This window comes from Pseudophryne corroboree, chromosome 3 (assembly GCF_028390025.1).
Source record: "Pseudophryne corroboree isolate aPseCor3 chromosome 3, aPseCor3.hap2, whole genome shotgun sequence".
NCBI classification, from domain to species: Eukaryota; Metazoa; Chordata; class Amphibia; order Anura; family Myobatrachidae; genus Pseudophryne; species Pseudophryne corroboree.
Genome location: NC_086446.1, coordinates 272,666,445 through 272,678,900, shown reverse-complemented (window position 1 = coordinate 272,678,900; position 12,456 = coordinate 272,666,445). Strand labels below are relative to the sequence as shown.

Below are 12,456 nucleotides of genomic sequence, written 5' to 3'. Positions count from 1 at the left end.
TTTAGCAAGGGGATTTTAGCTACCCAGTGTTTGTGAATTCTCCCTAGCAGGTCCTTGACCTAGGGACAGAGAGAGACTAAGGGGTATATTCAATTGAAGTCGGATCCATACCGACATTCATTTGTCGGAATGGATCCGACAAAGGCTATTCAATGCCATCTCAATTCGACTTTAAAAAAAGTCGAATTGAGATGCGGGAGCTGAGAGGGGGGAGAGCCGCGGGCAGACGGGGGAGAGCAGCGGCTACAGCAGCATAGCCGGAGGATGTGTCACAACCGCTGCTCACAGCAGCGTCCACCCGGCTCTAGCAAGCGAGACCTGCAGGAGCCGGGTGGACGCTGCTGTGTGCGGCGGTTGTGACACATCCTCCGGCTACGCTGCTATAGCCGCTGCTGTAGCGCTGCTCTCCCCCGTCTGCCCGCGGCTCTCTCCCGTCTCAGCTCCCGCATCTCAATTGGACTTTTTTTAAAGTCGAATCGAGATGGCATTGAATAGCCATTGTCGGATCCATTCCGACAAATGAATGTCGGAATGGATCCGACTTCAATTGAATATACCCCTATATCGTGCAGCGCAAAGACACAGAGGACAGCGCCATCTTGTGCACAAACTATATTACACCCACTACTTTTTTGTCTTCAAACCACTAGCCTCAGGTCTCCCGCAAATTAAATACTTTAAGCCCCGGACTCATTGATTACTTCCTACCTAGGGATGCCCATAGTGTGTGGGAATCACCAGCCAGTGTTGAAGGTGAGAAGTCACTCACCCCAGTAAAGTGGAAACCCTGTGCACAGGTCAGGTTACAGAACCCATTTGAATGGGACAATAATAATATTTGTTATGTTATTTGGATATTTACGTGTTGTGTGAGATTTAGATTCTGTGACGCCTGCATTGTGTGATACTTATACCATATGATATTCATGTTGTGCTATCACTAGGCAACAGGTCAGCTTCAGTGAGGTGGCGACACCCCAACAAATATTGTGGATTCATTATTCTGATCAGGGTGAACAAGTAAATTGCACTAGAATGTTACTATTGATCTGAGAATTATCCTGAAAGTGTTGCATTACTACCTCATTCTACTTTAATAGAATAAAACTTAAGCAGTTGCATATTGTTGTCCATTTTTCTGTCTAAGAAAGTTCCTTCCAACCACTGATAACAATGAACATGAGCGAAATCTATCCACAGTGCATCCCACACAACGGTAAGAAGAGGATACCCCTGACCAGTGCACTACATATGCAACCAAGATCTCTGTATGTCTATTACCATGTCAAATACAACTCTTAATACTTTTCAGTGTGCTGCGGGAAATTTCTCTTTTTAACTTTCACAATCTCCCTGAAATGCTTTTTCAAAAGTAGGCAAGTAGGGGTGAGAGTCTTAAAATCACTCTCTCTGTATCAAACATATGTATCTCATATAAATTACATAAGTGCTCAGGAAAAAGCTAAAATCCCAAAATAAATAAACATACGTAGAAACTTACATAATACGTATAATCAGTAGGAGACAGGACTGAGCTTTCTAAGGGCCTAATTCAGAATCCGATGGTTGTGGGACTGTGCAGGCTCTGTTCTCCAAAACGAGGTGGGGATCGCTCAACGCAGACTTCCTGGACCCGGATGTCCAGATCCGGCGGACAGCCTGAGTAAGCGTAAGCTTACACAGGCTGGCTGGTGCCTAAAAACATTGTGAATCATGACCGATGATCGTGATGGCAATCCGAGGCTGTATCCTTAGACGCAGCACACGTGCCTAGGGGCGGCACCTGTTTGGGGGCGGCACTTGGATGCTTGGTGTTAGTAATGTCAGCCCAATAAGTACCAGTAACTGCAAAATATTTCCACTGCACTGCACCATATGCCATCTTGAATGGAGTGTACATGGGTAGGACATACACATACTGCCCCTGTAAGCTGTCCCACTTGGTAAATATATATGCATAATTAAAAATTACAAATGTCATAGTTAGTTGCTTTTTTATTATTTTAATTATTTGGCTATAATTAAATGAGGGCTTATTACAACCAATCAATAAAAATGATAAAATTATACAGATGAGGGGCAGCCTCACCCCTACGGCTAATGAAGAGTCGTATGCATGTCAAGCAGATCTATACTTAAGTCTGAAGAGAACTTAACTGGGCTATAATGGGTGTTCTCACATAGGTAAAGTTCAGTGAGGGTGTGTCCATAGGTGTAGCTATAATAGGTGCAGGGGGCCTCCAGGGCCCTCCCCCTGCATACACTTATGCTGCACCACTCTGTCAGTATTGTTACTGAGTGCGGACGGGCGCTGACCTCCTGAGCCCTGTGGCCATCTTCTCCTTTCTTTGCAGTGTGTGCTGCTACAGGCATATCTGCTGTCCTGCCCGTCTCTGTCTCTCCTCACGGATGCCGAGAGGCGTAGAAATGCCCGTTTTAGGTGTATCTTTTATATGTGGTATAGAGTAGGTGGAAGAGTGCACTGATGATGATGATGATGATGATGATGATGAATCATAGCAAACTAACAGTACACATATTATATGTTCAATTAGTGAGTCCATCATTTTAATGGCTGTAAGAGAAAATTGTGTATTATATGTAATCCCCATCTTGTACATTATTAGTTCTATAAGAAGTCGTATATCTGTATATAGGGGCATTGAACCTTCAGTTACAGTGTAGACATATAGTGCCTACTTGCTGATGCTGACCAGTCCTTTGGAACATGCAGAGCATAGGCTTACAAAGACATGGTGGCTGGGATGGGTTGATACAAATTGTGTTATTGTGCCCTATGTTGTATATGTATGCTGCTTAAAACATCGGGGGGTTTTGTGAACATAGAAGAGCCAGACCTTGTGCATGTTTCATTGTATTCATTCTGACAAACATAAAAACTGTTTGGGTTTTCCCCCCTCTTCAAATTTTGTTGTATTAATGCCATTTTTCCAATTGAGAACTGATAGCGGACCACATTTATAAAGCACACCCGTGGTGCACAGCAAAACACTTTGGTTGTGCAACAATGCGCAATATTATAGTGTTCCCCCATGAGAAGAGCAGCTGAAATACCCTTAGAATTTACATAGCGCAAACATTCAACATCAAAGTCCAACCTCCTACTAGTACCATTACATTTAAATGAATATTTTAAATTTCTTGGTTCTTCATTGGTTTATTAATGGTTTAAATAAACCATAATAGTGACACAACACTGGGAATTCCTTGACTCCTGAAATGCACATCTCTATTGGCTTATTACCTTGGTTTTTTACTTTAATAAAGTGAAAACATTTATTAAATAATGCAAATGTATTAAAGGGCTGTGGGAGCAGTTGTCATGAAAAACTGCTCCAAACCGTTTAATTTAAATTTTTTTTAGTAACCCAGATCTCATTTCTCATACTTATAATGGGAAATGCAATCTGATCAGATTTACTGAAAACATAAAAAAAAAAAAACTGCAGAAAGCCCTGTGATAATTGCGCCAGCTTCAGCTAAAAACAGGGATCACTGCGGATTGTGTACTTCTGCACAGCAGTGCAGGGAGCCGTCAGTGTGATCAGCTCTGTGTGTCTGATGGACACACAAGCTGATCACTGTGTAAAAAAGAAAAAGACAACAAAACTCTTAAGAAATGCTTGTGATCGGCTGGCCAGGGAAGGGGATCACAGAAAATCCTTACCTTAATATTTTAGCAGCAGTTACAGGGCCAGACTTGCCCACTGGGGCACAAGGGAAAACCCTGCACACAGATTATACTACATTGTTACTCTATTAGAGGGTCAGTTATACCCCTTTCAGACAGCCTGAGGCAGGTCGCACCCAGGAGTCTGACACGGGAACTCCCAGGGTGCAACCCGCCTCAGGCGCCCCGCCGCCGCTGTTTGCAAGCCGGCATATTGCCAGTTTGGGGATGTCAGCGGTGATGCGGTGACACAGCGTCAGCTGTAACACGGGAGCTCCCAGGGTGTGACCCGCTTGGAGATCACATGATCTCCAAGTGCCGCCCGTCCACACAGTGTGAACGGGAAATGGGTTGCTTCCACCTGTATCCCGTTCACACCACACAGCGAGACGGTTTTAACACGAGTTCAACCCTGCTCGCTACCAGGATTAAAATACCGGTGCACTCGACCCGGTATATTTCCCCTGGCACCTTCCAGACCGCACAGGGACACGGGTTATGCGCGCTCATGTGCCAATAACCCATGTTCAAATCTGGCGGTCTGAAAGGGGTATTACAGGGTTCGTAATGGCTAGGCTTACAATTTAAACGGAACACTCATGAATTACTCAGGTACCGTGACTGATTAACACCAGATGAAATGCAGGTTTGAAGTCAGTCAGCCACAGAACCCGTGTAATTCATGTGTGTCCTGGTTTAAAGGGATAGTACGGAAAGCCTACTAATAGCTGCCAAAGACTTCCCAAGACTGCTCTCACCGCGTTGAAACTGACCACACTCCTACCACTGCATTCCCCTGGTGGACCATTCATGCCTCTGACACTGAGCAGTTATATTTATTTGCTAACAAAGAACAAATGTAGATGTAGTGTACACAATGAACGTCAGTTTTACAGCACAAGTGCCACAGAAACATTTGGACTCTGTACTGATGTTACCACTTGGAAACTCAATATAGGAGTGGAGATGTTGTACATAGCAACCAATCAGATTCCAGCTATTATCTTCTAGAAGGTGCTAGATAAATGATAAGCAGAATCTATGGGCAACATCTTCACTTCTATAAACCGCCACCTTAGTAAATATACCCCTAATACACAGATTGGTTACCGATTGTTTGAGTCCCGTTTGTCCATTGTTTTGATATATGAATACAATAGACACTCTACCTCTAATAAAATACAGACCACAATGTATTGTTTGATATTTTCCATTTATTCTCTAAATGTCATCAAATTGGCTTGTTTTAAAGTAATAATTAAAACTATCAACTGAGGTTCATTACATTCGGATACCACTTGTGTCCCACATATTCATGGGAAATCCTTTAAAAAACTATGGCTTAATTGAACTGAGGTTCATTACATTCTGATACCATTTATGTCCTTTATAAAAACTATGGCTTACAAGAATAGCGCTATGTGCCCAGTATGCTGTAATGCAGAGCAATGAATCAAATTCTTCCCATTTTTCCAGCAGTGTTAAAAAAAAAAAGTGGAACTCTGATCTGTTGCTTACACTTTTGGGCACATACTACCATTTATCAATAAGTGCATATGGCGGTTATATACTTACAAAGTGCATATATATATATATATATATATATATATAATAACTCGCAGTGATCAAACAGCAATTAGCTCTGACCTACTGATTGCAAATTGGATAGTGATTGTAAATGTGAGGTTGGCTGCCTTGGTTACTGATCATTTTTTAATTTTTGTAAATAACTCCCTCTGTCACCTTTTGTATACTAGCCACATGAAACACTTATGGATGTCTCATTGAAAAGGTTACAAGTGTTTAGACATGCCCAATCAATCCAACCATTAAGATGCTTGTTGGTATTACTTCCCAAACTACATGTAAGGTCTGTAAACGTGGATGACATTTATGATTCAGCTTGTTAACTTACTGACGTCAGACAAGCCAGAGACTATCTAGAGGACCAATACCTGTCCAACGAGGAATATAAATGCCATAGAATGTTTTTACAATGTCACAATCAGCAGGAGGACATAAAGGGGGATTTTGTGAGGTATTTTTTAAGAACAGCTTCATAATGTGACAGGCCAATCAAGGTTATCTAGGAGTAAAATAAGCAGAGCAATCCTCTTCCAATGTTAATTTAACAATATTCATATATGCAATCCTTAAAGCATGTCCAGACACTGGAGATACAAACGAGGCAAGGGATCTGTCACAATATCATGGGTTATCTCCATTGCATATGTGCGCCTCATTCAGCCAGAGCTGTCAGACAGCTGGAACTACTGATCTTCAAAAATCTGTTTGCTGCGGTAACGGCAAATACGTTCTTCTGTTGAGAAAAGAAAAGAGAATTGAGGAGAGTGGATGAAGGTATTATGTAACAATTTTCTGAAAGATTTTTTTTTTTTTTTTTTTTAACGGATAAAGGTGTTATGACCTAGGAATCATAGTAACAATGTTATTTTAAATGTTGGTAGTCTATTTACTGACATATTTTGTGGATACAATTCTTAAGTTCTAATAATTTATCTTTAAAGGGGCAATTCAATTGTTTCTAAATTGATACTCCAATCGGGCGCCCATTACTTCTGACGTGCCCAAAAGCACCAGGTTTAGCCTGCAAAGTGACTAAACCCAACTAAAATACTGCCTGTATCACAAAGAATCCCGTTTGGGACACTTTTCTCACATTTCAACTCACCATCTCAGGAGGCAGCGAGATGAAACGACCCCGACAACGATTCGCACTGGAATGGAGGAACAATTAAATTGCTCCATTGGACGCCATCTAGGGGCAGCCACGGGGTATTATAACTGAATCTCCCCCATAATATATACATTTCTTCTAATTGTATCATAAGACCTTCATCCCCTCGTCTCTTCAATTAAATTATTAAGTCAGAATGGTACTGGGAGTTTACTAGATGGAGTGAGAGAGAAAGGAACTATGTGGATGTGCAACAACAATAACAATTTTATTCTGCAAGTTTGCTACTGTAGTCAGGTAATAGTGAAGGAATTAATAAAATTAATTTACAAAGATGGGTGGTGGGAATATGAAATATAAGTAATTGTATATGAGGAAATAGATGAATGTCAATTTTGGCTACAGTTTTGAATTGATTATACCCCTTTCACACCGCCTGAGGCAGGTCGCTCCGGGAGCTTGACACAGGCAGGGCCGGCGCTACCATTAGGCAGCTTTAGGCAGCTGCCTATGAGCGCCGGCCACTAGAGGGCGGCATCCCCCTCCTGAATTAGTTTAAACTAAAAATCATGTTGCGCAGGGCTGGCTAGCGGCGGCCCCAGTGCGGGTCTAACCAGCCGCAGCCATCACTATCAGTCACCCCCGGCCAGGGTGAACTGTGGCTGCCGCGCCCACTCTGCTGACAGACCCCGGCAACAAGCAGGAGCAGCAGCGCGATGCTGCTGTGTCCTAAATCCGGGCAGGCAGCAGCATCGTCCTCTCCCTCCAACTCCTGCAGCCGTAGGCAGGGAGGTTCGATTGCTGCCCCCAGCCTTCCATGCTCCCTCACCTGACGCCGTTTGCCACAATCTGCATGCCGCCCTCCTGCTTCTGGGTTGGCTCCCTTGTATTTGCCTGACCGCGGCCGGCTCCACCTCCTGGAACCGCACATATATGACAGTCCCAGCCACAGTCAGCAAAAAATGTATGTGAAATCATGTTTTGTCATCTTACTCTAATACTACATAAGGGTTAAAAGGTATAATTTATCTGGAGGGGGGGGGGTCGGTACAACGGATGTTAGGGGTGGGGATGATTAACTGAAAACATATAAGGGGGTCCACAAACTTATCTTATGCCATAAATTGAATTTTTTATATATATATATATATATATATATATATAAATATATGTATATATGTATATCTATATATATATATATATATATATATATGTATATATTTGTATATATATATATATATATACATACATGTGTATATATATATATATATACATGTGTATATATATATATATATGTATGTATGTGTGTATATATATATACATGTATATATATATATATATATATATACACATGTGTATATATATGTATATATATATATATATGTATATATATAGGGCGTGGTTAGCTGCTGTGGACGATGTGACGTCACCCGCCGGGTCCAGGGAGGGGGGGGGGGGGAGAGACGAAGCATAACGGTGACAGTGTCTATGTTCTCTAAACCTAAATGTATGTGGATATTATTCCGTTTTTTTATAAAGTGATTACTTTTAACTTACTGGTGCGCTCTCCTGATTCTTCCTAGTATGTATATATATATATATATATATATATATATAGCATCCATATGCGGCGAAACTCAGAATAAAACAGACCAGGCAGGTTTAGTTACCAACCTTTCAATGCTCAATGGGTTGTATTTTCGTCATGGTGCAGAACGTTCTGCACCCTGACGAAAATGCAACCTATTGAGCATTGAGACATTGGTAACTAAACCTTACTGGTCTGTTTTATTCTGAGTACCGCCGCATATGGAAACTACATTATGCTACACACATTGATGCAGCTCGGATTGGAGGGCACCGGCTATTGACTGCTTTAACTAACTGTTTATGCTTTGAGGGGTGCCGCTTTACAAATATATATATATATATATATATATATATATATATACACATATATACACATACACTGTATGTATACATTTACTTTTTTTTACATTTTGTATAAACAGGAAAGGGGATGCAGGACACAAAATCAATAAGTATATATATATACACGAAGGGGTGTAACTAGCATTTACAACTGTAATTAAAGAAAGAAACATAATAGACACTCACTTTTCATGAAATGGATATACTGTATTATAAAAAGGTTGGATATATATAATATATTTGCATTTTTGCTCCAGTACAGTCACACATTTGTGTTTTATGTGCCAACTGTTTATAGGTGGTGCACTGAACAGTGCACACAACCATGTGAGAGACAATGACACCATTATTTTGAATCTGGAGCCATCTGCGAGCCGGACCGGCAGCCAATCATAATATGGCATAATGTGTAAGGGGCATTACTATAGTGTGGCATAATGTTATAAGGGGCATTCCTGTGTGTGTCATAATCTGTAAGTGGCACTACTGTGTGGCAAAATGTATAAGGGGCATTACTGTGTGGCAATATGTATAGCGGGCATTACTGTGTGGAATAATGTATAGGGGGCATTACTTTATGGCATATTGTGTTATAAGGGGCACTATTACTGTGTGGCATAATGTGTATAAGGAGTACTACCGTGTGGCAGGATGTGAATTGACTCTACTGTGTGGTTTAACGGAAATGGGTTCTAATGTGATGTAACGTGAATAGGAGGCACTACTGTGTGACGCGACATCAATAAGAGGCACTACTGTAAAAGTAACGTGAATAAGGAGGAGGGGGGGTTGGGTTCAGTTTTGCCTAGGGTGCCGAGAAACCTTGCACCGGCCCTGGACACAGGAGCTCCCAGGGAGCGACCCGCCTCAGGCGCACCACTGCCGCTGTCACATGATCTCCAAGTGCCGCCCATACACACACAGTGAATGGGAAAAGGTTCGCATCGACCGGGCTCCCCTTCACACTGCACAGCAAGCCGGGTTGAACACGAGTTCAACCCTGCTCGCTACCAGGGTTAAAATACCGGTATTTTTCATCTGGCACCTTTCAGACCGCACATGAACACAGGTCATGTGCACTCATGTGCCAATAACCCGTGTTCATAGCTGGCGGTCTGAAAGGGGTATTAGTAACAGTTTGTAATAGTTGAGTCTAGTAAATATTCTAGAAGGAGATGTTAGATGAGTGTAGAAATTACACTAATAGATGTGACCGTTAAATAGGTTGATGGACAGATATGGAGGTTCAAAAATATTCCAGTGGTTGAATAGGCTAAGATGAACATGGTTAAGGCAGAATGAGTATATAGGTAAACACAGTAAGACCAACAAACACCTAAATAACCTATATTGGACATTGACCATATACATGTGACACGTAACATTCACCTATAAGAGTACACAAATGCATCATGCAACTGCTGAGTGCTGAGATGGTGAAACAGGGTTGCACCTAGTCTGTTTCACTGGTAGAAACTCTGAAGAGGATGGTGAAACCGGAAGAAAATTGGGAACTCCAAGAATATGTGCAATGATGGGTAATATAATATTGATTTACAGTGTATCAACGAGAGAAGTTCAGCCCAATATATTGGGTTTATGTCTTGAGGTTCATGGCAAGAAAGATCCAGAATCATGATAAAGATGAAATAATAGCATTTGGAGTAAGGTAATCATAAATTCCAAACCTTCCAGCGTCTCCTCATCATGTATTTGCGCAGCTCAATCTGTGATTTCAAGAGTCGGTTGCAAAGTTTGGCCTTCCTCGCAAGGTCATTGAGCCAGGGATGTTTCAGACACTGAGCAGCACTCATGCGCCCACTGACAACAAAGAAAGGATAATTATAATAAAACATACTGCAAAAAGACAGGAGCATGATATCTCAATGGCACAATATTCTTAAATAATTTACATTTGGATGTTGGTTCCCCCCTCTGTTATGTGTGTAGTAAGGTTGATAGAGGTAGTTAGCATACAATGCAGTTTTATTAGTAGACTCCAGCACAAGGTAATTTGTTTTGGTCTGGTAGCAATAGAAGCCAACAAGCACACAGGGTTAAACCAGCAAAGGAAGTCCAGAGCACACAATGTTAATTTGGCAAAGGCAGTCCACAGTACACAGGGTTAAATCCAGGGGATCTTCAAGAAGAGTTGTTTGTTCTCAGTACAGACACAGGGACAGCCTGTCCCTCACTGTACACCTGCTCTGTGGAACAGTGGAGCAAGTGTGGGTGTCCTTGGTCTTTTTATGCATTGGATAGTGTGTGGAATACAATATTAATAATTAACTGGGGTCTATAGTATAGGCTGGCCATCATTTGTGCCACTGGCCAGGCAACCAGAACACCCTAGTAGAATATGCAATAGATTGCAGTATTCTTTTTTAGACAACAATCAGACCAGGTAACTATGCAGTTAAAAAAGTACATCAGGGGTTTTATCTGAACCCCTTACTACCACTCTCCTGACTTGCTTCATCGTTACCTCTAAAAATGGACATAGCTGAGCTCTCCAATCTAAGCCATGCTCCTTTTAGTCCTGGTGCACTCATACTAAAGGCTGATCAAAACCCTATATGGGATGCGGTCAAGATGCCGCCGACCGGAATCCCGGCGGTCGAAATACCGACGCCGGAATCCCGACCGTCACAAGCCCGACCGCCACAAGCCCGACATATTCTCCCTCCGTGGGTGTCCACGACACCCATAAAGGGAGAATATAATAGTGTGTCGAGCATAGCGAGGCACCGTGCCCGCAGCGTGGCGAGCGAAGCGAGCCCGCAAGGGGCTGCGTTCCGCTCGCCACCCCTGTCGGGATTGTGTGGTCGGGATTCCGGCGTCGGGATTTCGACCGCCGGGATTCCGGCCGGCGGCATTTAGTACTGATCCCCCCTATATGTACTATCCTTGTTATTTTGTGCAATAGTCAGTTATTGCTGGCATAGGTCTTCAACCATTTCTCTGGTTGAGCGCAGCTCATGGGAGTTGATAATTTCTTTAAGTAAAGGTTTGTGAGTGCTCCAACTAATATTTGCCACTTTCCCAACTCCAGGCAGAGACATAAAGATAAGTGGAATTGCGGCAAAATTTTAGGCAATCATTTGGGAAATATAATATGGTCTGAGTTTGCAAAATGTGTGAGTTTAGTGCTAAACTCGCACATTTTCTAAACTTGACCAATGTGACAAATGTAATAAGGTCCGAGAACATTTTGGTTTCCCGTAACTCACACAGTTCAAACTCAGATCCAGATGTTTTCTATAGGAAAATATACAACTTGTTCAATGTAATAGGGTGCGGATTTTAAACTTGGACCTAAAATATGACCAAAAACTCACCTATAAATAAATCAGCTTTTTATAGGCAAGTTTGACAGAGGTATGCACAGATCAGTGAGATCTGTGCATGTTTCTCTCTGTAAAAGTTAAAACAGTTTAAAAGTTTAAAAAATAAATAAAAATGATTTACAGTCTCCCCCGAAAGCATAACCAGTCCTAGGCTCTTTGAGTAGATACTGGTTGAACAAAATCAGAGGGAAAAATAACTGAGGTGTATTATAACAACCAGCATCGGGCTCTTGGACTGGTCCTTGTTCCAAAAATACAGTAGAAAAAAGCAGTAGGGGTCCTCTATATTTTTTAAACCAGTACCAGGCTCCACTATTCAGGGAGGTAATGCCACAGCCCAATAACATGTTTATACTGGTCCCTCTTCTCTATGTGGAATCCACATAACATGTTTAAAAAATAAATAAATACTCACCTCTTCCTAGTGTAGATCAGTACTCTTAAGTCCAAAGTAAGCATCCATGGGTTAAACAAATGGTATACCCAGACCACATGGACGGAGGAGGTCAATGTGTGTACACATAGACCTCCTCTCCCAAATGTCGGCCTCCGTGTTGCTGCTGTCACTAGGAGAGCCAGCAGCCAATCAGGGTATGTTATGTAGGGCCTGCTCTCTGATTGGCCATGAGCTCCTGCATTGTCAATCATGGTTTCCCCATAGATTTCTTAAACCAGTTTTTAAATCAGCACCAGCCTCCACTACTTCATAATACCTGTTTAATTTGTTCTGTGACCTAAAAAAAAGACAGTTTCCAATAAACTGTATTGCATAACTGACAACTAGAATA

General features: G+C 42.0%; 1 protein-coding gene across 1 annotated transcript in view; it reads right to left on the bottom strand.

Annotated features, from left to right (window-relative positions):
- Positions 1-4,887: 4,887 nt before the first annotated feature.
- The window catches only part of MYLK2 (myosin light chain kinase 2), a 129,306-nt gene continuing 121,737 nt past the window's right edge, over positions 4,888-12,456 (bottom strand). Inside the window, exons 11-12 of the mRNA XM_063959108.1 lie at positions 10,010-10,142; positions 4,888-6,011 (exon numbers count right to left, since the gene is read on the bottom strand). Coding sequence (XP_063815178.1) covers positions 5,931-6,011; positions 10,010-10,142 — 214 coding nt within the window. The 3' untranslated portion in view covers positions 4,888-5,930. The remainder of the gene's footprint in view (positions 6,012-10,009; positions 10,143-12,456) is intronic.